General features: G+C 49.2%; 2 protein-coding genes across 2 annotated transcripts; both read left to right on the top strand.

Moving 5' to 3' along the window:
* The first annotated feature begins 1,943 nt into the window (after window positions 1-1,943).
* CD300E (CD300e molecule) lies at window positions 1,944-12,928 on the top strand. Its single transcript, XM_033090377.1, has 5 exons — window positions 1,944-2,068; window positions 3,137-3,342; window positions 6,629-6,976; window positions 10,392-10,503; window positions 11,322-12,928. Exons 2-5 carry the CDS (start codon window positions 3,222-3,224, stop codon window positions 11,569-11,571), a joined length of 831 nt encoding a protein of 276 aa, XP_032946268.1. The 5' UTR covers window positions 1,944-2,068; window positions 3,137-3,221; the 3' UTR covers window positions 11,572-12,928.
* A 7,029-nt stretch (window positions 12,929-19,957) lies between these two features.
* LOC117013336 (protein CD300H-like) lies at window positions 19,958-25,291 on the top strand. The gene is given in 5 exon segments (XM_033090387.1): window positions 19,958-20,369; window positions 20,915-20,953; window positions 20,956-21,246; window positions 23,646-23,768; window positions 25,128-25,291. Coding segments are annotated over 4 exon segments (459 nt in total). The 5' UTR covers window positions 19,958-20,308; the 3' UTR covers window positions 23,714-23,768; window positions 25,128-25,291.
* Window positions 25,292-27,057: the final 1,766 nt, after the last annotated feature.

Here is a 27,057-nt window from a genome sequence, read left to right as displayed (position 1 = left end):
TACACAAACAGCCGGGCCACTCACTCGAGGTGAAGTACGTATTGCCTCACCTGGTTTATTTAAGTAAACTAAATATATTTTTGGAATTTTCTACGGGCCAATTAACAATGGATCGTGGGCCGCAGTTGGCCCGCGGGCCGCAGTTTTGACACCCCTGCTCTAGGTCTTTCCCGGAAGCTTCAGATCACATCCCTACATGGCCTGCTTCCCACTCCGCTGCCAACGGGAATATCTGATTTCCCACCTACAGGAAGAAAGGCCCACACCCTCCGTGGCTGAGCAGAACATACTGACCCAGCCCCCATCCCCTTCCCTAGAATCTTTATAAGAAGTGAGAAATATCTGTGATGACCTGGGCTTTGAGACCCAGAAGCTTACTTTTATGAATCAAAGAAAAATTATGTGTCTTCTTCCAATAATTAACTTTAGCATTTTCAATAAATATAATACCCATGTTAATAATGAGGTAGACATACATTTAAAAGTTTAACTGGTTTTGTTTCCCTCTGTTATTCCCTTTACACCGCATCTTCCTCAAATATAAATTCTCTGTTGGGTGGAGTACAGTGAGTCATTTTTCTTTTTTTTCCCCCCTTTTCTTCCGCCTCCGCCCACCACTCTGGTTCCAGCCGTTGTTTCTCAGTCTAGTTGTGTAGGACACAGCTCCCTGGCCCGTGCTGGTGTTAGGAGCCTTGTGCTCCTTCCTCCCAGCTGTTGGGCATTGATTTTTTTCTCTCAAAATCCCACAGACATTGCTCCATTGCATACATATGAGTATGTACATTTAATTGCATGTAGTATGTATGTGTAATATACATGCATACATACGCATGTAATTGTAAAACATATCACACATAGAGAAGACTGCGTATAACATGTATAGTTTGCAGAATAATTTTAAAGCGATGTTTATATAACTACCAATGAGGCCGAGAATTGCAATGTTGCTAGTACCCCAAAACCCCACTTCCTGTTCATGCTCTCTCCCCCACTAGAGATAGCCATTATGCTGATATTTGTGATACTCATCCCCTTGATTTAAAAAATCAACTTTATGGCAGTACACTTTACATAAAATGTACCCACTTTATATGTACAGTATATAGCTCATGGGGTTTTGATGGACATACACAGCCCTGTGACCGACACCACAATCAAGACATAGGACATTTCCAATCACCCCAGAAAGTTCCTCTGTGCCCCTTTATGGACCGCCCCCACCCCACCCAGGCAACCATCGATCTGATTTCTCTCGTCTTCGGCTCTGACACCTCTATGGAGTGCAACTTACATGCTGATTCTTATGGGAGACTCTACGCCCTCCTGGCTTTAGGGGCCCAAGATTCCCTGATGTTCTCCTAAGCCCATCCCTGAGGTTTCCTCCCTTCACTCCATTCTGAGGGTGTGGTGACCCTTCACGGATCCCAGCTCCCTGCCTGGTACGAACCTGAGGCATCAGCTCCTGCCCCCCAGTGGCTGTTTAAATGCCATCCTCTCTCCTCCTGAAGCCCATATCGATTTCTAATAGTCCCCAATAGCCGCTGGGTATCAGATCCTGCTCATGGTCTTGGCTTTGAGATCGCTATACATTTCTGGCACCTGGGGATTTCCTTTGCTTGATTTTGGCTTCCGTTACATATTAAAACTTTTGGGGTTGCATTTTATGCAGAATTTCTATGTTTGGAGCGAGAAAGAAGCCTCTGTATCGACTTGGTCTACTATATTGCCCGGAATTTGTACACTCTCATTGGATTATAATGAAATGTGACCACTTTAGACACATTTTATATTTTTTTCAACCATCAGCACTTGCCTTTGCTCACTCCCATTTCCTTGATTTTATAAAAAACAAAACAAAACAAACGGAACCACCCCCCGCCGCCCCCAGACTGGGAATGAAAGGAAGCAGAAGAAAACAATAGAAGAACAGAACTGAGGGGACTGGAGATTTCTTTGAATCTCTTGGTGGCAGAACCGAACCCCCCAGCTCTTGTCTGTGCTGCAGAAATGTGACAGGGATGCACAGCCTCGCACCTACTGTCAGCTCTGCTCCTTCTGGGTCTCCCAGGTGAGTGACTAGGAACATGCAAGGGGGCAGGACCCATGTGCTTTGCTGTTTGGTCTAGGGCTCCACCTACGGTATGTGCCATATTTCTTTCGATATGGTAAAAGAGGGAAGATAAGAAGTTGTGCTCGTACAGCAAAAGTTGGAAATGGCAGGTGATTTGGCAGAGAGTTCTAAAAGACAGTGAAGTTTAGAGGCCATGGATATGGACCCCTGGGGAAAGAGAAGAAAAAGTAGAAGCCAATGACAGGGATTGTCACTGGATGATCTTTTCAGTTACCTGTGTCTTAGAGAAGAATATGCTTCTGATGTGTACGTTGGACTGGAGGGAGTGTATCACTGCCTGAGAGACCAGATGAGAAGCTATATCAATGCCCAGGACTATTCAAAAGATATTTAACATTTACTGAGCAGTTACTATGTTCCAGGTACTGTGCCAAGCACTTTACTTGTGTTCACTCATTTATTCGTATGAGATAAGGATGGTTACTATTATCCCATTTTATAGATGAGGAAACTGAGGATGAGCATGATTTAGCAACATGCCCAAAGGTATTTGGTTAGTAAATGATAGAGAGGGGAGTTGAGTTTGGGGTCAAATCTGTGCTATTAACCAACACTCTCATCCTGAATTAGGTTAATAGTGTACAACCAGGAGGAGAATCCTCACAGGAAGTCAGAAAGTTGGGGCAGGAGCCCAGTGGGCTTATTAGGTGAGAGAAGGTAAATGAGGTCATCCACATGGAGGTAACAGTTGAGAGAGATATGGGGGGGTCCTCACTCCACATCTTTAATTGAAGGTATCTTATGATCCAAAAGGGTACCCAGAGAAAAAGGGCAACTGATTGGATGAAGGAAGCAGTCCCAGACAGGAAGAAGAGTGAGAGAGGGTCTCACGCAGGGTCTCCTCTATGGGAAGTTTCATACATTGGGACTGACTTTCGCAAAGGCTCAGGGTGACCCGAACATTGTACTATCACTAAATGGGGGGAAAATCAGCAGATTTCTTGTGTTGCTTTTAATCCATTCTCTGAAATATCTCTTGCCACTCTTCCCTTTTTTCAAAGTAAGGCTTCAAATTAGGAAGTAACTAAGAGATTGACAAGGAACTATATGAGAGAGAAACACACAGGAAACTTGAAGAAGTAGAGGGTGGATGACCCAGGCTCTGTTGCAAACATCTGGAATCCAGCTGGGACCTGGATTTGCTGGGGACACCGGCCAGAGAGATAGGACCATGGGGCTGCCACCAGCTCTGCTCCTTCTCTGCCTCCCAGGTGAGCGGGGCGGGGGCTTGGGGAGCGGTATTATAGGGGGCAGGACGGTAGGTAGAAGGTCTGTCCTGGGTTCAAGTAAGAGGCAAAGTGTCAGAAATGGGAAGGACACACCCATCCATCCATCCATCCGTATATTCTTCTATACATTTAAACATTCATCCACAGATCTTACATACACTTATTGAATACCAACTCTATGCCAGGACTGTTCTAGGTGCTGTAATTAAGAGCAACTCTGCACTCAGGGAATCATGTTTCTATGACCTTCCAGCAACCAGCAAGCACTGTTATAAAAAAGATGCACACGCACATGCATATAACCTCCCACGTCATTTCCAGGGATACGCCAGATTTCATTAAGACCTACTGACCTTGCCTCCAGGCACTATTCTAGCAAGACAGAGGAGAGGATTCTTTTGAAAGTAGTAGAAACTTCTTTTTTCTTCACTTCAGGTGCCCAAGATTGAATTGCTCACGGCTCATGACACCTGTTCATCACGCAAGGGCTCTTTTAATTATATGTAATTTAACAAACATCTGTGAACTTACTGGCCAACCCAAGAACTAGAATGCCACGAATAATTTCGCTCTATTTGCTCCTTTCCAATCCAATCTTGCTTCCTCTTTCTAACACTAGTAACTTGGTGTCGTTTGTCAACACTTTGCAGGAATGTTTGCTTTTGTCATGTTTGTGCGTCAGGATAGAAAATTGGGTTAAGGAACTGCAAGCCATGCTCTAAATCCAAGAGCCTCTGATCTAACGGGCCACATCCTCCCACCCGACCCTCTTCTTTAGGTTTCACTATCCAGATACTCAATATGCAAATTGCCTTAATTTATCTGTTCTGGAGGTGGCTTTGTTCGCTAGGCTGTACCTCCATGCACTTATGCACACTCCCTGCGCTTCCCCTGAAATGTAAGTCATGATCTCATGCAATCAATACCCAGCTCTGGGCGGGCAGGCAAGTCAGGCTTTGAGCCTCATTTCCCAGACACTGATGCACAAAGTAACGACTAGCAAATGGTAGAGCCATGCCTAGAACCAAGGTCTTCTGACTCCTAGCCAGGGCTCCCTACCCCAGGAAGTGCCTCCCCCTCCCCACCCACGTCCTCGATGCTCGGCCACAACGTTTCATGCTATGCACTTTGCAAAACAGAGCTGGAATGTGTCCACTCAGCCTACAAGGGCACCCAAACCCAGGAGCAGCAGGGATGTAGGCAGGGGAGTCCTGAGTGGGAGAAGGAGCAGGAAAGAGGCAAGAGGGAGCAAGGGAGTCTTTCTGGGACGTAGGATTTCGTGGTAGGGAACTGCTGCCAGGAGAGTGACAGCGAGAGAGAGAATATGCACTCCCTGCTTCCTAGGAGTTTGTAGGAGCCCAGTTTGTAAGCAGGGGAGTGGTGGGTGGATTCCAGCAGCCAGGGGCAGACAGCTAGACCAGCTCTTACGGATATTGACTTATTTTATGGAATTATAGACTCCCCGGGCTGGAAGGAGCCTGGAAGTTTCTCTTTAGTCTGAATGCTCATCTGCTGTTAGAATCTCCTTGATTGGAGAGGCAGTAATTCTAGGGCACACTCAGCTCTGAAGGGGCTGTCCCCAAGCCCAGATGGATGGAAGGACTCAAAGTTCTCCAAGGATCCCTTCCTGAGCCTGCCCCGAGCTCTACTTTCCAGGCTCCTGGCTGTGACACGTGCTCTGCATCCTGATAAATTCCCACTGTGGGAAAGTGAACTTCTGAGCTCTGTCCAGGACCAGGGGGAGGCACTGCTGAGAACACACCACCTCTAGGAGGAGGCGGGGGCAGGTGGAAGGGAGAAGGTGAACCCAGCTCTCTAACCATGGGTGGGGACAGTGGAAACATAGGTGGGGAAAACATAGGTGTGGGGCAGGGATAGGAAAAGGGGAGGTTCTCCAGGGTGACGTGTTCAGGCTGGGAAAGATTGTCACATGAATTAGGACAGCAGGAGAAATGGGGAGAGCTCAGAGGCTGCAGGGTTGGGAGTCACTTTCTTACGGGCAAAAGAGAACAGAGGCAGGGATTGAGGTGGGGCTGACAGGTGTTGGTGAGTTTGGAGGGGCCAGGGGCAGTGACAGTAAGATTTTCTGGGACCAAACCTGGTTGGTGGGTGAGGAAGCAGTGCGTGGTCACCAGCTAGGAGCATGACAGAGTGAGCAGGGGACAGTGTGGGGATAAAGGGCAGGTGGTGGGAGGAAAGCAGGACACGAGTGAAAGCTAGGAGTCAGGGGCGCCCCCACCCCTGCACTCGCCTTGCGTCTAGATGTGATTAGCTCAGGTCCCAGCCAGGGCTCTGCCACCATTTCTGTGAATCCCCAGGGCTATGTTTCCCTGGCCACAGCAAGCTCAGCCCTTTCACTGTTTTCACACGCACACATGCACACTCTCTCAAGCTCAAAACAGTGTAAGTTTTGGAACATTCGCTCCAGATTGGGGGGGGGGGTGCTCTGCTGAGAGTAACATCACACAGTGCAGGACTTCCGCCCACCTGCAGCTTTTCCCTCTTTTTCTCTCCTTCCACATCAGCTTCTCACACTTTACTTCCCAGATTCTAACCCCCACTGTTCCCCAGCTCCAAAATCATCCTACTCTGTGACATAAAGCACAATCTCATGTAACCCCTTTTTCCTCTGAACACAGGGAGTCAGCAGGCCATGGGGACTATGATTGCGGGTGCTCAGCTCGTGCCCCAACCCCACCAGGAAGCTGAATAGGGTCTCCTTTGGGACCCAGTCCTCTTCCCAGCAGCCAGGTGCATGACAGCGAGTGTGCTGGTCCTCCCTGGGGAGCGGGTGAGAGCCAGAGATTCATTTTTCCTCCCTGGAGGACACATGGAGAGCTTAGTAAACAAGACATGTCCTCTTAAAGAACAAGTGTGAGTTGCAGAAAGCCCAGCGTACAGAGGTCTGACTCCAAAGGCAAGTGTTCTGGTACATGACGGAACCTCAGGCCTGGCAGAGGCTGCAGGCTAAGGAGAGGGCGGGACAGCCAGCTGTCCCTGCTCCCACCCTCCCGATCCGCACGGGTGGGGGTCCCCATGCAAAAACTCACTGTTTCTGGGCTCACAGGGCACAGGTCTCTACTCATCCTGCCGACCATGGTCTCCAGATCATCCGGCGCAGGTGCTAAGCTCAGGTGTCCCTCAAGGTCCCCATCCCCGAGCCCAGAACCGTCCGCTCCTCCCTGGCAACTTTCCCTTTGGGCTTCCGGCAGTGGCTGCTGCTGGGCCCATCGGGATAGAGTCCTGGGACGTGGCTTGTGTTTTCCAGGCTGTCTGTCCCTGACGGGCCCCCGCTTTGTGACGGGCACCACGGGGAGCTCTCTGAGTGTGCAGTGTGGGTACGAGGAGGCGTACAAGGAGCATAAGAAGTACTGGTGCCGAGGACAGCATGACACAGACTGCAACATGATTGTGGAGACCCAGGGAAAAGAGACAGAAGAAAGGAGCGGCCGCATATCCATCAGAGACCACCCTTACGACCTTGCCTTCACAGTGACCATAAGGAACCTCAACGCAGAGGATGCCGGATCCTACTGGTGCAAAATTCAGACAGTGTGGATCCTGGACGCATGGTCACGTGATCCCTCCTTCCAGGTTCAGGTGTCTGTTAACCCAGGTAAGAGCTCCCCTCACTAGCAGCAGGCCGTGTGAGACAAGACTGGCCCTGGGGACAAGGAGGGGTGCCACACTGAAGAGTGTCTCTGGGCCTTGTCTTGTCCTCAGTCACAGTGGTGTTGGAAGAGCCTATGATGTAGGCAGAGAGAGAGGTGGCTGATCCTTCAGCCTTGGCATGAGCGGGGGCTGAGCTCAGAAAGCCCTGACTCTCAGTGGGCTGGAGCCTTACTCCATTGCTTGGGAAGCCCCTCCGTGCTGAGCTAAGGTGACTTCCGCCAAGCCCTTCAGACACCTGTACCAAAGGAAATAAACTCATCATACATATGAGGGGTGATCAAAACATACAGTGAATGTTTAAATAAAAAAGTATCACAGTAAAAGACACAATGCCATTAATCCCCCTCAAAATCCTCCCCCTCACTTCAAACACACTTATCCCATCGTTCTTGCCACTTTCTGAAGCAGTCCTGGAAGTCCTCTTTCGTGAGTGTCTTTAGTTGCCCCGTTGTGGCTGCCTCAATGTCCTGAATCATTTTGACTTTGGGGAAGAGCCAGAAGTCACACAGTGCAAGGTCCGGTGAATAAGGTGGGTGAGGATACACCATAATGGTTTTATTTGACAGAAGTTGCCGTACCAGAAGCGATGTGTGACATGGAGAATTGTTATGATGGAGGATGAATTATGGCACACTTTAAAACACACCTTCTCTCAACAGTGACTCACATATGACTGACTGCACCGAACAAGTTGAAACTTGTCACTCACTGTTACTAAGGTTCCACGTGCTGCTTCCCATATCAGAGATCCCTGCCTTTCCCTTGGATGGCACTCGGCAGCAGCATTCACCGTATTTTGTGATCACAACAGAAAGGCTCCGTGTCACACATCCCTTCTGGTACGGCAATTTCTGTCAAATAAAAACATTACAGTGTGTCTTCATCCACCTTATTCACCGGATCTGGCACGGTGAGACTTCTGACTCTTCCCCAAAGTCAAAATGACCATGAAAAGTAAATGTTTGAATCGATTCAGGACACGGAGGCAGCCACAACAGCGCAATTAAAGACGCTCATGAAAGAAGACTTCCAGAACTGCTTCAGAAAGTGGCAAGAACTTTCTTGGGATAAGTGTGTTTGAAGCGAGAGGGAGTATTTTGAGGGGGATTAAGGGCAATGTGTCTGTTACTGTAATAAATTTTTTAAAAAATGTAACCGTCCACCGTCTTTTGCTCACACCTCGTACATCTTCAGCTTGATCACGGAACATTCTTTCTACCACATTGTCCTGAAATTGGCCTCACTCCTCTTGTTTCAAGAGGTAGGTTTCCTGAGTAGAAGCTACTCTTAGTCGAGGCTGCTCTTTCTCCTGCTCCCCATATGTCACAGGGCCACGAAGCCACGTCCACATTCTTCCAGCTCCCCGTCACAACTTCCAACCTATTACTTTCCTACCTGCTTCCTGTAAAATTTGTGTCACCCACCCCCTACGTCTCCTTGACATGGCCATCCATTGGCTTCCGGGTCACTCCAGGCTCAGTGGGGACCTGGCAGCTTCTCCACTCCCACCCCCGTCGTTGTCTTGAGAGGTTTCAATGAATAACTTGTGAAGCATTTTTGTCTCAGGTTCTGTGGTCTTCTCAACTTTAGTGGCCTGCATTTCCACTCTCTTTCAGAATCCCACTCCACGGCAACATGGCAAATCTTACTGTCACCCCAAACTAGCCCATGTCTAGACTCTATACTCCTCAAACATTCTACTTCCAACAACGTCCCATGCCTCAGCCTTCACGTACTCTCATCCCCATTTTCCCCTTTCTTAACCTCACATACACCTCCAGGCTTTCGGTCCTTCTCTCCTTGCCTGACCTCCCTTCCTTCCTAAGCCAGTTCCAACCCTCATAGTAAACTATGTTTTCTTCTCTTACCAGTTCTCAACTCCCGTGCACCATTTTCCTATCTAACTTTTGAAACCTTTATCCCTGAATCCATCCTAAAAGTAGGGTGACCAACCATCAAGGTTTGCCCAGGACTGAGAGGTTTCTTGGGGTGTGGGGCTTTCAAGCTAAAAGTGGAAAAGTCTCAGGCAAACTTGGGCAAGTTGGTCATCCTACCTAAAATCTGTCTGCTCCAGTACTGCTGGAAAAAAGTCACAAATGGTGCCTCTGGCTATCAGTAGAAGTTCACGGTTTCTAATGTTACCCTACCATTCTTCTACCTTACCAAGAGAACACAGGATATCAGACCGAACCCAGTTTCTTTCCTTCTCTTACCAAGAGAATACAGGATATCAGACCGAACCCACTTTCTTTCCTTCTCTGCTTACAGATTTCCATGCAACCTAACTCACTCTTCCCTCTTTCCGTTTTAGGTTGAGAGTCAAGTTTTCTCCTGAAGTTCAAGAGCAATCCTGGAGCTGGCTTCTCACCCCATGGCTCCTTGCTTCCCCATCTCCTTGAGCCAAATTTCCTCACCCATATCCTTCCTCCATCTATTATCCACACTCTCTCCTGTGCTTAGCCTCTTCCTGGTCACTGCTCTTCACCTCCACCTATAAACATGCTCATGTAGCTCGTATCCTAAAATCATCTTGTAATCCTGCAGCCTCCTATGCACGCCACCATGTCTCTTCTCTCCTTTCTGCTGCCCGGAAGGTGGATGAGGTATGCTTGTGCTGCTGCTGTACCTGGTGGAGTTCCACCCCCGTGCCCACCACTTTCTACTGGAGTGAGCTGATTGGTTTATGTTTCTCTGCCTCTGTCATGGCAGGCATAGTGCCACATGCATCAATGAATCCCCAATAGCAAGGACGTCAAAGGCTGTTGTTGGGTGAAACCGAGCCTGTGTTGGGTGCTCAGTGAAGGGCTGAGCCTCTGGGAGACTGCTTTTTTTGGGGACATCAGGAGGCTGGGGCAGAGTGGGGGTGGGAGCAGAGGTTACACCAGTAGTTTGGACACCTGAGGTCCTTGGGAGGAGCTGAGTGACAACTTATCCACACCCCAGCTGTGGGTTAAAGTGGCCTTGGTTTCCATATGAAGGGTGCTCTGAGCCCCTCCCAAAGTCTCTGTGCCCTTCTGATTCTCACATGGCCGTCTTCATCCAGACTCCTCCCTGCCCCCCCTCCCCTTGGGGCCCCTCATCAGGCTGGGGAACCCCTGAGAGATCCCTGCCCTCACCCCAGGCAGAATCAAATTTGGGATGGAAAGAACAAGCTGGCACTTATTAGAAGTGACTCCTGGCCACTTGTGGAAAAGCCTCATTGGTTCCTGAGGGGCTCACCCAGGAGGTGGTCTGGGTCTGGCTTCAGGCTATCTCTGAGTCCCTTGTGAGTGGATGATTATGTGTGACAGCAGATTCAGACAGGTGCTTTGTGCGTATCTGGGGAGAGAGCAGTGCCTGATGTGTGATCTTATCTCCAGCACCACCTACAACCACAAGAAGAACCACACATCCGGCCACATCTACCACTTTCCCGGCGGTGATCCCCGGGCAGAACTTCAGCACCAACCAAGTACTGAACCGCTGCCCAGGGTAAGGGCCCGAGGCCTGGAGGCCGTGGAGGAGGGTCAGCAGCCTAATGCGACCCTGGGGAGGGGGCTGAGGACACACCACATCCTTTGTACCTCACTGTCTTTCTCCAATTCTGGTCCTGATTCTTACATGGGAATTTTGTCCTGTGACTACTCTCCCCTGTGGGAAGCTACAGAGGCCCAGGCGGAGGCTGGTTTCAGGGATGTGCAGTCCCTCCTCCCACCACCCCCTCCCCTCCCCATTCTGGACTCAAAGTCCTGGTTCTGTGGTCCCTAACCCAGGCTCGCTTTCCAAGAAAGAGCTTTGTTCTACCAGAGATCCTGCTCCCATGAGCTGCTTGTGGGTCTGTGGGGAGGTGGACAGGCTCCAGGATGGAGTTTGAATTCATTCTTTTCCTCTCAAAGATATTCGAAGGGCTGTGGTGTTGCTGCTAGACCCTGAAAGGAAGGGGGCAAGGGACAAGGGCTTTAAGGTGTGGGTGAGGACTGGTTTCAAGATGTCATTTTAATAAAGGGGAAACTGAGGGAGAAATGGACAGAGAGGGTGAGCTCAGAGCATGGTTCTGGAAAGCAGGCACTGCCTGGGTCCCTCTTCTCTCTTTGCTCCATCACCTCTCAACGACAGTCCCAAAGGAGTTCTTGACTAAGGGAGGAGAGGTGACAGGGTCCCCAGAGACAGGCCCTGGCATAGGTCCTTCTAAATTTGATCCTGAGTTATTGTGGCTCTAGAGTCAGGGCCCAGGTAGAGGTGGGGAAAGAAGTGTCCTGGGGCCTCCCCCTGAGGAGGCAGCTCATTTCCCATCACTGTGTCCCCCACAGGATTCCGCTCAGTACTTTCCACTTCCTGTTCCTGATCTTCTTGAAACTGCCCTTGTTCCTGAGCACGCTCGGTGCTGTCCTCTGTATGAGCAGACGTCAGAAGGAGCCTGAAGGGACGCAGAGTCAGCCTGACCAGGGGAATCCACCATGGAGTGCACAGTCTACAGGAATGCCCTGTCCAGGACTACAGCCCTTCAAGCTAGACAAGAGAGACCTTCAGATTCTGCAGCATAGGGCAGGGAAGCCGTAGTGCCTGGATTCTGGAGGGACTCAAGCCTTCTGGGAGTATTGTTCCTGTGCCCCAAGGGAAGGTCCTGGATCCTAGAGAACACACAGTCTGAGTCCTCAGGGGGAGGAAAGATGAGTCTCTGGGCCCCTGCATGGGGTCCTCCTTTCTCTTCCCCAGATCCTCTGGTTCCTTACCCTTATGCCCACATCCGAAGGAAAAGAAGTCTCTGGAAGTTGCATGCTCAGAAGCCTGGCTCTGTACTCTTCTCCTTGGCAAAAAGCTTCTCAACTCAGTGTCCCCCAGGGCAACAACTGCCTTCTTCCGGCAGACAGGGCGCTCCCTGAGGACCTGCCCCCACCGCTCCGTCCTTGAGCTCCCAGGGCTCTGCCTCCTCCTCTGGGACAATCCCAGGGGAGTTTGTTCCTGCCAGCATGCTCATAAAGCCGCCCACTGTCCTGCATGCTTGGGATTCCTTTCCCTCTTATGACGCCTCTGTGTGTCACTAAGCTTCAACCCTCTCGTGTTCTTGTGACCAGGGAGTGTGTGGTTGGGCTCAGTGCATCGTTGCCTGGGGTGGCCATGGCTGAAGTTAAAGTTCTGATGTCAGTTATCACAGCAGTGGGAGAAAGAGGCAGTGGGTGCCCTTAATATCTCCTGAAATTCCCCAACCTGGAAGGTCTCCTGTGTGCAGAGTCAATGGAGAGTCTAGCTTTATCTACTTTAGGGGAAGCCTGGCTTGGGCCACCTGTTGATCCTAAACCCTTTCCATGGGAGAGGCAGACATGGTTTTCTAAAGACAGGGTGTAGGACACCAGAGCGAGAATATACTTTATCATTTTGGGGTGACATGATGCCACAGCCACCATTGGGCTTCCCCCAGCCCAGGAAAGGGTTTATGCTTGGTGCCCCCTCCCTGAAGTTTGTAGGGAGGATTGCACAGTCTGTCGCAAACAAGCATCGACATCTCCACTCACTCCCTGCATCTAGCCCAGCCCCCCTCTGAGAGCTCCCCTGAGTGCTCAGAGATCGGGCAGGGCTGCCCTGTTCAAAACCTGAGCCCTGGTATGCATCGCACAAAGGCAAATCATCCGTGGCATCTCCAGGAGAGCTGGGGCTGGCCCCAGACTCATGCTGAAGGAGAAATTCAATCTGACGAAGCACATATTAATCATATTAATAAGACACACAGGCGGATATAGAAACACAATGCTGCCAATAGAGGAGCTAATGTTGCACTTTATTAAAAAAGATAAACTCCCAAGTTAGCACCATACAGGCAGGACAGGTATGTGCCGTAGGAGAGCCATAGGCAAGATGCTTCATGATGGAAAGCATTATGTCAGATTGGCTGGACTAGGAAAAGGTAATATTGGAGAATGATGAGGAGGGAAGGTAGGATTTCAGTGGCGTGGGGGGGGTGAGAGTAGCAGGGAGAGAGGACAGATTAAGAGCGATGCAGAAGTGAAAGCAGAGAGGCAGGAAACAGTCATCGTAATGGTCACTTGTAGAGGACCTATCAGCAAATGGAGTGTTTCTCATGGAATGGGTGTGTCTGAGATTTCAGTGGAGTGAAATTTTCTTTGTGGTTGTGCAATGGAGCTACCTAGAGTAGCTAAGGTTGGGGCATGTGGTAGAGGCTTAAGACCCTACTCTTAAACTTAGATTGGAGACACTTGGATGGATTTGAGAAGGTCAAAATGGGATCATGGATATGTTTTCGGAAGGCTTATCTAGTAGATATGTAGGGTAGTCTGAAAGGAAGAGTCTGGGTGTCTAAGGTCTCAAGTCTGGAAAACCAAAAGAATTGAGCATCATTTACAGAAATAGGAAAGGCAGGAGTGGCCTAGGGTGACACAGAGCTTAGTTTTCTCTGTGTGACTGGGATTACCAAGCAGAGAGTTCTAGCAAGAAGCTCGAGATGTGCGTTAGTAGAGTATTGACTCTGGAGAGAAGAGAGATGGAGGTGAAATGGAGCCCAAGGAAAGGCAACCTCTTCAAGGGGAGAGTTCAGGACCAAGGACAGAGTGTGGCGACCTTACAGTTAAGAACCAGGAGTTTGGTGTTCTATATTTTCTTCCATTGATCTATGCGCCTTTCCCTGCACTAATTATGAATGACACTGTCTTGATTGCTATATCTAAATATGTGAGTCTTAACATCCGGGTAAGTGATTAAGTGATTCCTTAGGAAGAGTACAGGTAGAGTAATTCCTCCCTCTATTCTTTTTCAAAATTGTTTTAGGTATCCAAGTTCCTTTGCTTTTCCATATAAATTGTAGAGTGACCTTGCCATATATATGACACTATATAGATATAGATATAGATATATATGTCTTGCTGGGATTTTGGTGCTAATTGTGTTAAAGTTATAGATCAATGTTGTGAAAATAGATAATCTTTACTATGTTGAGTCTTCCAATTCACAAACATGGTACATCTCTGTTTATTTAAATATTCTTTGACTTCTGTCATCAACATTTTGTACTTTTTAGCATATAAATGCTGCACAGTTTCTGTTAGATTTATACCCAGGTATTTCTTTTTTTGGGGAGCAACTGTAAATAGTATTGTTTATCAATATGGTTTCCGCATGCTTGTTGGTAGTATACAGGAATACGACGTGTGTGTGTGTGTGTGTGGATCTTGTAGCCTGTGACCTTATTAAACTCATTTATTTGTTCTAGCAGTTTTTTGGTAGATTCCTTGAGATTTTCTACACAGATAACGATGTCATCTGCCAAAGAAGATAGTTTGATTTCTTCTTTTCTACTGTGTTTCCTTCACTGATGTCCTGGAGGCCCTAGGGAGCCCCTGGAAGATTTAAACACGCTGAAGGATGTGTGGCGCATGAGGCATTGTGTTTTCAGGCATTTCTACTTTTAAAAGAGAAACCAAAAGGGAAATTCCTCGTTTACGTATAGGCAACAAACTTCATTACAAACATATTGTCATCAAAGCAAAATATGTTTGTAAGTCCATGCAAGTCATGGATACAGTCTGTGAGCTCTGAGGAAAGTAGAGAAAATGCAGTGTGTTGTGTCTGCCCAGTATCTAGGCCTGTTTGCAAAGGTACTCAGATGTACCCAGGGTTTGTTTTAAAAGGGTAGGTAAGTCACGCAGACATGGAAATGACTGTCATGAATGAAGTTTGTACTCAGATCCCACCACACAGGACAACAGGAGGAAGGCCCTGGGTGCAGCAGGAGGCGGAGACAGGGCGGAGACAGAGGAGCTGTGGGCGCGGCCATTATGTGGTGTTTGCTGGAAGGAAAGGGTGAAGCAAGGTAAACAAACGGAACAGGTTTAGGATGGGATAGTCTGAATAATTTCAGGAGGCTCTAGGCTACTGGGCTGGTTCCTAGTTGTTCAGTACCTGGCTCTGGGGTGATTTAGGGCCAAGGGATAAAGTCCCAAACTGCAGGAGCCTGATGAAAGAGACACGTGGGAGTAGTATTTAGGATTGGTTCGGTTGCATATCAAACACATGCTTGCAGACAAGTCCTTTACTATCCAGAGGAATTAGCTAACCCAAGAGGGGCAGTCCTTCCCTGGGTTCCACAAGGCCCTAAGACGTTAAAGCATCATAAAACATGGAATTATTTTTTAAAACCACATGATTAATAGTAGAGTATTAATTGATAGTAATAATAATTAATAGAGGTTCGTTAGTAGAGCTACGATGGGAGCTGACCACTCCTGCACCCTTAGATGTTGGATTGGGGGCACTGCACTCAGAATAAGGTTTTGCTCGTAACTCCCCATCTTGATGGGAGGAGCACAGTGTCAGGACTCTTTTTTTACCATTATAGCTTTTATTCCATAGGTTATTGGGCCAATGGGAGGGTTCTGTCTGCTCTTAAGACTATGTGTCCTGGTGATACACTCACGGATCTGGGATGTGGCCACAGGGTGAGTCCACAGAGATGGAAGCTTGGGTAGAGATGCAATTTTCCTTGCTGAGACCCTTCTCTCATGTCCATGCCACATGTCAGTCAGAAAGCTTTGGGATTGTTTGGGGTAACTGGAGAACAGGAGCAGGAGGACGGGCAGAAGGGGAGGGGAGCCCACTGTCCCATCTGTGCCTTCTCAATTCTGTACCCAGGTCCTCTAAAATCACCTGCAGGCTCAGTATTGCCCCAGCTCCAGAATCAGCCTTAGACAGGACGCAAACCAACAGCCCGAGAGGTCCTAGCTGGACTGTTAACACCCAAAGCTATTCACTCAGCCAAGCCAGCTGGGCAAGTGTGGGTCCCCAGAGTCTCCCCTCCTGCATGCCTCAGTGCCCCCAAAACTCTGCATCCAGCATTCTTAGGCCTCCTCCTTGGATGATACAGTCTTTGAGGATCTGCCCTATTTCTCTTTCTGTGATTTTTCATGTTGAAAACACCCTAGAAACCCAGACCTGAGCACAAGTCTATCTCACTCAAGACCAAAGATCTTTTTTTCAAGGGGCTGGAGCTTTTTCTCCAGGTCCAGCCCCTGTCTGGAGGGAGCTGGAGGAGTGCAATGTCAAAGCCGGATACTCAAGCACATGGGGATGAGGGAGGTGAGGGGATTAAAAAGCACAACAAAGCCACGGGGATATGAAAGACAGTATGGGGAATACAATCAGTAATGTTGTCAAGATTTTGGAGGGTGTCAGGTGGGCACTTGTCTTATTAGGGGGACCACTTCATGGACGGCGTAGATGCCTGACCACTGCGCAGTCCACAGAAGCATTTCTATTTCATGGGTAAGAAGGAAGGTAACAGCCAGAGGACGCTTATGGCAGTTCTGCAAGCCACCAATAGATGGCACTAGTGACCATTTGCAAAGCTTTACTACTGACCCCTTGAAGGACTTGGAAATAATCCTTCTCTAGCAGGATTGCTTCTCAGCTGCTGGGTCCCTCCCGCCTCCTTCCAATATCCTGACTCTGACCAAGCATTGGAGCCAAACCCATCGTACCCTGCTGGCCTGTCCTCCAGGCTGAGTCCCATAGCCTGGCCTAGTCCCTCAGCCCCCGTCCTGCTCTCAGCCTGGGCTATCTGTCTCACTAGGGATTACCTTGCCTGCCTTGGGGCCGACCCAATGTGGGCTCAGATCTTCAGGGGACCAGGGTCCAGAGCGCAGGGCACACGCAGGGCTCTGGAGCCCAGTGGGCAGTTCAGACTGGAGTAGACTGAGGCCCTAAAGTCTGGGCCCAGGGGAGGGACTAGAGACAGGCAGGGAGGACTAAGACACATCTGGTCCCAGTCCAAGCCCTCCGCTGTGTGGAGAAGCAGCGCTCACTCGGGTCCTTTGGATTCCTTACGCCCCGGGAGAGGTAGAGAGACCCAGCGTTCTCAGGGAACATGGTCAGAGGCTTGGACCCTCGTGTGGCGACAGCGATCGATGCTTCTTGTTACTCATGAAAAAGGGAGCAGTTTTTGAAGGACTGAGTAGAATCAGTGGCGGGAAAGGTTGAGGACGGGCAGCTGTGGGGATGGAAAACACTGAGACGGAGGGGCAGGGGCTGAGAGAGCGGGGAAGGAAGTGGGGAGGGCTGGGGGGGTCCGTGTGGCAGTGTCCTGGGAGAGTCTGCACTTGGGCCCTGGCCTAGCATCCCATGAACGGCCTCAAAATCAGTCTTTAAAATTATCTCTAAATTGAATAATCTATATGATAAGGTCCACGGGGCTGCGTTAACAGAAATGTTTATGCTACGTATTTATCTACGTGTTTTATTCCCACCAACCACCAGGAAGTGAAATTTTCAATGCAATAATCATCCTATTTTTATAGCCCAATTAATTCTACTTTATGACCGTTTGTATCAAATAGCTTATTTGTGAACTTGACACATTTAAAATATACCACAATTTTTTAACCCAATTTTGACATCTCTCTTTTTTCAAGATGCTGAGAGCTTAAAAAAATAAAAGTGGCCCTGGCCTCTCTGTAACTCAGGAGACCCTGAAAGCCAGAGAAGAACAAAGCAGATACTTCTGATTCCAGCCCAAGGAGAGACAATAACACTTGGCTTTCACTTTTTCTTTGCTTAATCATCTTGTGTCTTGCCAAAGAGAGACCCGATTCACTCTGTGGATGGTTCCCATGCTATTTAATGCTCAGCTTGTTGATTTCTTAGGCTTTTCTACTCTGTTTCTCTATAGCAGCCCCTTGAAGCACAAATATTTTATCAAGTCTGGGAAACGGTGGTGGGAAGGTCACTGTGCGGGTGAGAGGAGGGCCGAGCTGGTGAGGTTTTGGGTCTCACTGTGTTGAGTCGTCACCTCAACATCCTGAGTGAGGCTTGAGAGTGGAAGCCGTCAATTCCCACGGGGTCAAGTGCACACGCCTGTCTGTCAGGTTCTCTAGAAAAACAGAACCAATATACGCACACACGCATATTGCATGAGCCAGTTCCTTACAATTTATATCTAGAACTTATAGAGGGATCATATCTAATTTATATATGCTGCATATATAAATTATAAGGAATTGGCTCACGCGGTTATGGAGGCTGAGCAGTACCACCCTCTACTGTCTGCAAACCGGAAACCCCAGAAAGCTGGTTGTGTAATTCAGTCCAGCTTTGAAGGTCTGAGAACCAGGAGTGCCAAGAGCAGGAAAAGATTGATGTCTTAGCTGAAGCAATCAGGCAGGAAGGGGTGAATTCCTCCTTCTCTGCCTGTCATTCTATTCAGGCCTTTAATGAATTGGAGGACACCAACCCACACCGTGGGGAGGGCAACCTACTCTACTGAGCCCACTGATTCAAAGGCGAATCTCATCCAGAGACATCCTCACAGACACACCCCCAAACAACGGTTCATCAGGGCCCCACTGCCAATCAAGCTGACTGACACATACAGTTGATCGGTACAGCACGTACTCAAATCTAAAACCAACGGCATATTCCCAAATGCTGTTGCATTTGCTCTGTCCAGCTGTTAGATCTTCCAACTAATTAGCCCAGCCAGGAGCTGGCAGAAACTGTGTTTAGTTCAAGAAGTGTTTTCTGAAAACAAAGATGCAGTGGGGATGTAGAGAGTAGGGAGAGAAAGTGGTGAGTGAAGAGGACTTAGGAAACACTGACTTCCTGTCAAGTTTCTCAGTCTGGGTTACCATGTCACCAGCTGCCTAACATACCCTGTCATTCTGTTTCCTGGGTCTGAAGATTGCGTTTCGCCATTTTCCTGGCCATGGGCCACTCTCTGCCCTTCAGAGTCATGGTATGGCGGGAAGACACTTGGGTGTCATGCCAGAGAACTGTGGGTTCAGATCCCGCCACCATCACTTATAACAGGGGTGTCCAAACTGTTTTCAACGGTTTTCACCACGGGCCATATGCGGTAAAATACACACACAGCCGGGCCACTCACTCGAGGTGAAGTACGTATTGCCTCACCTGGTTTATTTAAGTAAACTAAATATATTTTTGGAATTTGCTGCGGGCCAATTAAAAATGGATTGAGTGCCACAGTTGGCCCGTGGGCTGCAGTTTGGACACCCCTGACTTGTAATATCCTTATGGTCAGGTTGTTTACTCTCTGACCTGTGGGCGAGGTCGTTGGGAGGAGGAGAGATTAATATATATAAGCTTTTTGCTACTTGAAAACAGACCATAAATAATAATCCCCCCCCCCCCCGCAAATCAAGCAAACTTTCAGAGGTGTAATTTCATGTTTTGGTTTTTAAATTCTTCTATTGAAATATAAGATACAAACAGAGAGGTATACATATCATAAATATACAGCTCAGGGAAATTTTAGGAAGTGAATATTTTGCTGTCACCTCCAGACCAGATATTCAAGCTTTTTTGTGAGCCCTGCACACATTATATCAGAGTAGGTCTGTGTAATCCATAGATATGGTAGAAGCAATGGTATATGACTTCTCGGGATAGGTCATAAAATATATTAGGATCACTCACTCCAGGAGAGACTGCCCTCTTGTCACACAGCCCGGCTCTGTGCCATTGGATGGAGAGGAAAGTCTCAGTCTCAGCTGTACAGGCTCCCCAACTTCCCATACAGCGTCTTCACACCTCCGAACTGTCCTCTGTCCTGATCTCACAGTGGACTTGACTTTGAAGAAGAAAGAGTAAGAAGTGAAGTACTCAGAGGGTTGGTGACAGCGGCTCCACCTCTGTCTGGGGAACAGGAAGATACAGAAGGAAGGAAGATGCAGCCTGAGGAGTTTGTCCCCTGGATGGGACCTAGAACCAAGATGGGACCATTGAAGGCATCTGAGGTCACAGTGCCAACCTGTGTGGGAAGAAGAGTTGGGGTCGCACAGGGGCAGAGCTCTCCATGGATACCTAGGGATGAAGGTTGGGGGGTCATGACATCTCTGTGGTCACGACCAAGGCCAGAGAGGATGAAAAGGTCTGGCCTTCATCCCCAGGACCATACTGACCACAGGAAGTGACATGACACAGAGGAGGGAACGCCCCACTGAGGAGGAAATGTCCCAGCGTGGCTCTCGTGTGTGACGCAGTGAGAAGAGCAGCTGCGGGCCATCAGGAAGGACCTTGGTCTTGTCCAGTCATTGGGACTCAGAGAAGCCCAGGGCACCGAGAGCTAGGGGTCTGCACAAGCCCGTACAGCTTCTCTCCCTAGGCTTCCTGCACCCTGACCAGCTCCAGCATCGGACTCAAAACCATGCTAGACTAGGAAGCAGAGGGGCCCAGAAAAGCAGAAGTAGGGACACGACATCAGGCCCTCTGTGAGGAGGCTCGGTCTTATCCACCTCCTGGGCCTGGTGCTGCTGCAGGTGACATCTGTGCTGGGGAAATGACCCTGAGGGTTGGGGCAGAATGGCTGCCTTCAGCCCTGCTCCTTCTCCAGGTCCAAGGTGAGCGAGCAGGCAAGGGTGGGGATCTCTGGGCGTGGGAGAGAGGAAGGGCCTGGGGTGGAGGTGGGATGAGGAGCTAGGATTGTCCAGAGGAACGAGGGAGGGAGGACTTGGGAAGGGGGAGGGGAGGCAGGGAAGCTTCCAGGGGCGGTCAGAACCTGCCTCAGCAGCGTCCAGGTGGATTCGGTGCATAACGAAGGTATCGTCCACTGCACCGGACAGAGTAGGGTTGTGGGGGAGGGAAGCTGTGATTGTCACCTAATTGTCACAGTCAGAGATGAGGTCTTGGTGCATCATATACACACACACACACACACACTTGCACATAGTTTTTTCCCATCAGGCCCCCTCTTGTCTTCATGAACACCCTCTCCCTGTGCCTTGTGAAGAGGAAGCTACTCCCCCTCATCCCGTTGCCTGGTCTGAGGGAAGACCTATCCCTGACATGGCCTCTAGTCCCTGAGGGCCCTTGAGGGACCCGCACCCCAGAGCACCCCGACCCTGGCCCATCTGGTGAGGAGCCGGGACGTGGCTGTGTCTTCCAGGCTCTTTGTCTCTGAGTGGCCCCCACACCGTGACGGGCACTGTGGGGGTTCCCTGAGCGTGCAGTGTCGGTACGAGGAGGAATACAGAAACTATATCAAATTTTGGTGCGAATACCCGTGCTCGCCACTGAGGAAGAAGATTGTGCAGACGACATTTTCAGAGAGAGAAGTGAGGAGCGGTCGTGTGTCCATCAGGGACTATCCAGCAAACCTCACCTTCACGGTGACCTTGGACAGCCTCACAGAGGAAGATGAAGGCACGTACAAGTGTGGGATCCTTTCGCCATTCGGTCACGACCCCATGTTCCAGGTTACGGTGTCTGTGTTCCCAGGTGAGCCGCACACCCTCCCCTTGTACCAGCTCCGGGGCACCTGAAGGGTCTCATGTCAGAGTAGCTGAGGCAGGAATCAGATCAGAGACTCGGAGCAAACTATGAGTGTGTGTGTGTGTGTGTGTTGGTGTGTGTGAGTGTGTTGTTCTGTGCACACACACAGTCACATGCAAACCTTGGGCTGTTTTAGACACACTATGGGTCACACCCTGGAACTTTCTGTGGGTCTCAGCCTGGAACTTTCCTGGTTGGAGAAGGGTGGGAACAGACCTGACTCTGGGGACATGCTGCCTTCCTGTCCTCACAAGAGCCATGTGACTCTAAAGGGGACCCTCTTTTCCTTCTGTCACCTCTCTTGGTCGTCCCTTGGGAATGTCGCTGCTGGAACATTTTCTCCCGGCTGCCCTTGACCTGGTCCATGAGAGGACATCATTGTCATGGACGGTTGATGAGGTACCAACCTCACAGCTGTGGGCCTGGGGGTCTGCTGCAGCCAGAGGTGGGCACAGAAGGTCCCTTGTGGGGCTCCTGTGATGCTCTGGGGACCCCCCTACCCCTTCAGGCAGACACTATCACTCCCCTTTTTTCTGTGACACCTTGTACGAGGTCTGACAATTAAGTGTGCGAACTCATCCTTGAAAATGTGCTACAAACCTCATTGATGAATATTACTACAGTCACCTTCAAAGTTATCCCCTTGGGAAGCTATGCATCGATGCCAGTACCTAGTCCACCCTTCAAAGCAATTTTGGAACTCTTTTTCTGGAATGGCCCTCACAGATGTCGGAGTACACTTGATGTCCTGACTGTCATCAAAATGTCTTCCTTTCAATATTTCCTTTATCTTCAGGTAAAGAAAAGTCATTGGGGGCCAGATCAGATGAGTAGGGAGGGTGTTCCAATACAGTTATTTGTTTACTGGCTAAAATCTCCCTCACAGACAGTGCCGTGTGAGCTGGTGCATTGTCGTGATGCAAAAGCCATGAATTGTCGGCAAAAAGTTCAGGTCGTCTAATTTTTGTCGCAGTCTTTTCAGCACTTCCAAATAGTAAACTTGGTTAACTGTTTGTCCTGTTAGTACAAATTCATAGTGAATAATCCATCTGATATAAAAAAAAAAGGTTAGCAGCATTGTGACAACAAGTTCGCAAACTTAACTGTTAGACCTCGCATCTGCAGGAGGGAACCCAGAGAAACCCCTGAAAGTGCCTCCCTCAGATGAAGGAGAAGAAGACGATCAAATGGGCTGTTAGGTGCTATGCCCCCCGAGTCCTAACGTGTCCTCCAAACAATTCTTCAACAGATCGTTGCTTTTTCTCCCAAGAACCGATCAAGACCATGTGTCTGTGCCCATTTTCCCTTGCGTCTGATTCTGCGGTTGTCTCCAACTTCCTTCTTGTGAGTCTTAGTTTCTCGTTCTCACAGGGAGGTGTCCTCACATGCCCTCTGTGCGTTCCTGTTTAAGACTCAGAAACTGCAAATCCACTGATACGGCTGGGTGTGTGGGAGGGGTCTGTCCAGTTAACTCATGTTCTGTGGGGTCCCCCTGGAGTGTGCCTCTCTAGATCTTTCTCTCCGCTCATTCCCTCCCCCAGAGAGCCATGTAGTGGCCGCCCGAGGCCATAGGCCTGGCTGACAGTTTTGGGGGACAGAGTGTACCTTCTCGTCCATTCGGGCTGCTGTAACAAAATCCCCCAGATTGATAGCTTATAACCAACAGAATGTACTGCTCACAGTGCCTGAGGCTGGAAGCCCCGTCAGGAGGTCAGCATGGTGGCTGAGGGCCTTCCTCTGGGTTGCAGACTTTTGCTGTATCCTCACGGGGCGGAGGGGCCCTTTATAAGGACACCCAGCCCATGGATGAGGTCTCCACCCTCGTGAGCTAATCACCACCAAATGCGTTACTTCCTTCCCCATCCCTCAGTAGATTTTCAACAGGAGGATTTGGGGGGACAGAAACACTCAGCCATAGCATGGACTAAGGGATTGCGGGGTGCTGTCAGTGCACACGCTGCTGGAAGCCCTGTCTCACCAGAGCGTCACGCCAGCCGTCAGACGAGTCCGAGGGCCCTACCTCCCCACCACTCTAGTCAGTCACTACAGAGTGAAGGTCAGCCCATCCCCTGCAGGGTGGACGAGGAGGGGGAAGGTGTGACTGTGGCTGGGCTGTGACCTGGAACCCAGTGCTCTTTCCAGACCCTCAAAGCCCCTGGTGAGCAGAGCACCTGGAGAGGGGCCCGGGTGTTGGTCAGGCCTGGCTGTGGCTATTCGAGATGTGGGACACAGCACATCTGTCCAATAGCCTGAGTGACCTTGACTGCTTGAGTCAGAGCCACCCAGCTGACAGAGAGGGGGGCTCAGGGGGAGGACACGGGGCCTGACGTGTGCTTCTCCCTTAGCCCCACAGAAACCCCCAGCCCAAAGGTCTTCACAAGCAACCTGGGCCCTCCGTCCTCGCTGCCAGTGACCACCTGGCCCAGCATGACCAGGCAGGAGACCCCGGATCCCAGCCAACACCCTCGGTAAGGGGTCTGCATCTGGAGACTTTGACACCTGGGTGATTTCTCTTCTAGGCGAGATTGGGCCTGTGGGATGTGGGTGTCGCCCCCTCATCCAAGTCCCTCATTTATCTACCTGTCCCACACCTAACTGTGACCCTCCGACCAGCTGTTCTCAGCTTTGGGACACGGCATGAACCACCCAGACACCATCCCGCTCTCACAGAAGTTATGATCTAAGGGGAATTCACACAGTGAACAGATCACACTCATGTTAATATATGAATATGCCAGTCGTGATAAGTACCATGGAGAAAAGACATCACTGGGGAGAGCTTTGTGGAGGGAGGTGGGGTTTGCTATTCTCACAATGATCAGGGAGCCCTCACCCATTAGAGGACGCCTGAGTGGAGACCTGCAGGATTGGGGGAGCCAGGCACTCAGGTATCTGCAGAAATTGGGGTCCAGGCAGAGGGAAGAACCCATGCAAAGTCCTGCAAAAGGAACCTTCAGCAGAACCAGTTGCCTTGCTGGTTTTCCTTTCTCTCCTAGATGCTAGAATTATATCTTCAGCTATGATGCCCCTGTAGGGGGTTGTTCTATATGCACGTTTGTATTTTTCTTATGTATATTCTATTTTGTCATGTTTTTATTAGTATTTGGCATCTATAGACTTTGAAATAAATTTCTATATATAATCTCAAAAAAAAAAAAAAAAAAAGGAACCTTCAGGACCCCGGCCCAGGCCAGGCAAGAAGCAGAGTGCCCTGGGATTGGTGGCCTTTATGCTCTCTCCCCTGCCTTCCCCAAGCCCTGGGCACAAGTGTCATCCTGAAGAACCCCGGCCTCTGAGGGAGGTGAGAGCTGAGTGGTGTCATTCGTTCACTCATTCATTCCATCAAGTACCACTGAATTATTTTAAGTGCAAACATTTTGGAGACGCTCGCCAGGCACCAATTACTTGCCATAAATAAACCAGCACAGTCTCTCCTCTGCTGGCGTGTGCAGTGTACGGGACAGCAGGTGTCAAACAAACATCCCCTTCATTGATTCCTATACCCCAGGGGGGTAACCTGCCAGTGCGGAGGGCTTAGGAAGAAATGCTTCTCCTGACACAGGACCCACCTGGATCCCTGGGTCTCCGTCACATCATTCAAATGGCAGCGCTTCCCGTGTCCCCAGTCCTAATTCTCAAGGGCACTGGTTAGGCCGAGAGGCAGGGGGTGGTGGTCCTTCCAGTGGGGTCGCCCTGTCCATGGTTGATCTCTATGTGGAGTATTGTGGCCCTGGATCTGGGCTCAGGGACAGGAGGAAAGTGGAGGGCACCAGGGCCTCCCCCGATGACGCGGCTCACTATAGATCACTGTGTCCCCTGCACTGCAGGTCCTTCCTCAGCAACGTCCGCTTCTTGCTCCTGGTCTTCCTGGAGCTGCCCCTGCTCCTGAGCATGGTCAGTGCCGTCCTCTGGGTGAACAGGCCTCAGAAGAGCTCTGGGCGGAGGTGCAACCAGCCTGATTATGAGAAGCAGTAACACTTGTGGCCCATCGATGCCCCGCCTGGGACCCCAGCCCCTCTGGTGGATGGAAATGATCTTCTGACTAGTAAATCCAATGTCATTGTCCATGTTTCTGTCAGAATATTCTGCAGACCTTTTGAAAGCTGTTTCTTGCAATGTATCAGACACGTACAAACACGTGTCTAGTCAGTGCGTTCTCCTTAAGCCAGGAAGAGTCTCCCCCACTGTGCGCCCACCTTGTACCCTAAGTAATAAAGAGCATCAACGCTCCTGTAGCCCTCAGCTCCTCCTCTGAGGGGGCCCACCTGACTTTCATGTCCATCATCTCCTTGTTTACCTCATGGTTTGGCCATACGTATTTATATGCGTTTCCAGGGGGTATCCGTATAGTTTGTAACAGTCCCCAAGGTTACTTTGTTTAATTTTCCAGCGTCATTTAGATATAATTAACATATAGCACTGTATAAGTTTAAAGTGTATAACGTGTTGATTTGATCCACTTAGTTATTTTAAATACAAAGTGATTAACAATATAGGTAGCGAACATCTCGCTCATGGCACATAATTGCCATTTCTTTTTTTGCGGTGAAAACATTTAAGATCTACTCTCTTAGCAACGTTCAGGGATATACCACAGTACTAGTAGCTACAATCACCGGGCTACGTTAGAGCCCCAGAATTTATCTTATAACTGGAAGTTTGTACCCTTTGACCACTATCTCCCCATTTCCTGACACCCTGAGGCCCCAGGAATCACAACTGTCCTCCGTGTCTCTGAGTTAGGCTCCTTTAGAGTCCACCTATAAGTGGCGTCCTGCACTGTTTTCTCTCTCAGTGAGACTCATTTCACTTAGTTAGCATGATGCCCTCAAGGTCCACTCCTGTTGTCGCAAATGGCAGCCTTTCCTTCCTTCTCCATTTCCTTCGTATTCCATTGTGTGTGTATATCACATCGTTATCCATTCATTCATTGGCGGACCCTTAGCTTGTTTCCACATCTTGGCTGTTGTGAATAATGCTGCAGTGAACATGGGGGTGCAGATATCTCTGTACGCTCCTCTTTTCATTCCTTTGGATATGTACCCAGAAGTGCGGTGGCGGGATAGTCCCACTTATTAATTAATTTTTGCTTTTGTTGATTGTGTTTTTGGTGTCATATTCAACGATGGTTGCCAAGATCAGTGTCAAGGAGCATTCTTCTGTGTTTTCTTCTAGCGCTTTCATGGTTTCGGGTCTTATGTTTCAGTCTTATACCCATTAAAGTTCATTGTAGTGAGCTGTGGAAGCTAAGTGTCCAATTTCATTCTTCTGCATTTGGTTATCCAGTTTTCCCAGCACCATTTATTTAAGAGATTATTCTAACTCTATTAAGTATTCTTGGCTTCCTTGTCAAACATTAGATAAACCCCTGACTGTATATGCAGGGGTTTATCTGTCAGCTTTCAATTCTGTTCCACTGGTCTGCGTGTCTTTTTACGCCATACCATACTCTTTGGATTACTAGTATATATTGGTAATATGGTTTTAAATCAGGAAGTATGATGCCTCCAACTTTGTTCTTTCTCAGGATTGACTTGGCTATTTGAAGTCAAATTTTAGGATTGTTTTTCTATTTCTATTAAAAATGTCACTGGAATTTTGATAGGAATTGAACTGGATCATAGATGACTTAGAGCAAAAGCTTTAAACCTTTCACGACTGAGTATGGTATTAGGGGTGAACTTGTCATCTATGGCCTTTATTATGTTGAGGTTTGTTCCTTCTATAGCCAATTTGGTGAGATTTTCGTTTTGTTTT

This window comes from Rhinolophus ferrumequinum, chromosome 21, assembly GCF_004115265.2.
Source record: "Rhinolophus ferrumequinum isolate MPI-CBG mRhiFer1 chromosome 21, mRhiFer1_v1.p, whole genome shotgun sequence".
NCBI classification, from domain to species: Eukaryota; Metazoa; Chordata; class Mammalia; order Chiroptera; family Rhinolophidae; genus Rhinolophus; species Rhinolophus ferrumequinum.
Note: the sequence above shows the minus strand (reverse complement) of the source record. Positions and strands in the feature narration are given on the sequence as shown.

Coding starts and splice junctions, on each gene's coding strand:
- CD300E (XM_033090377.1), top strand. CDS start 3,222: ATGACCCAGGCTCTGTTGCAAACATCTGGAATCCAGCTGGGACCTGGA. Junction 6,977..10,391: donor TCAGGTGTCTGTTAACCCAG/GTAAGAGCTCCC, acceptor TCTTATCTCCAG/CACCACCTACAACCACAAGA. Junction 10,504..11,321: donor GTACTGAACCGCTGCCCAGG/GTAAGGGCCCGA, acceptor TGTCCCCCACAG/GATTCCGCTCAGTACTTTCC.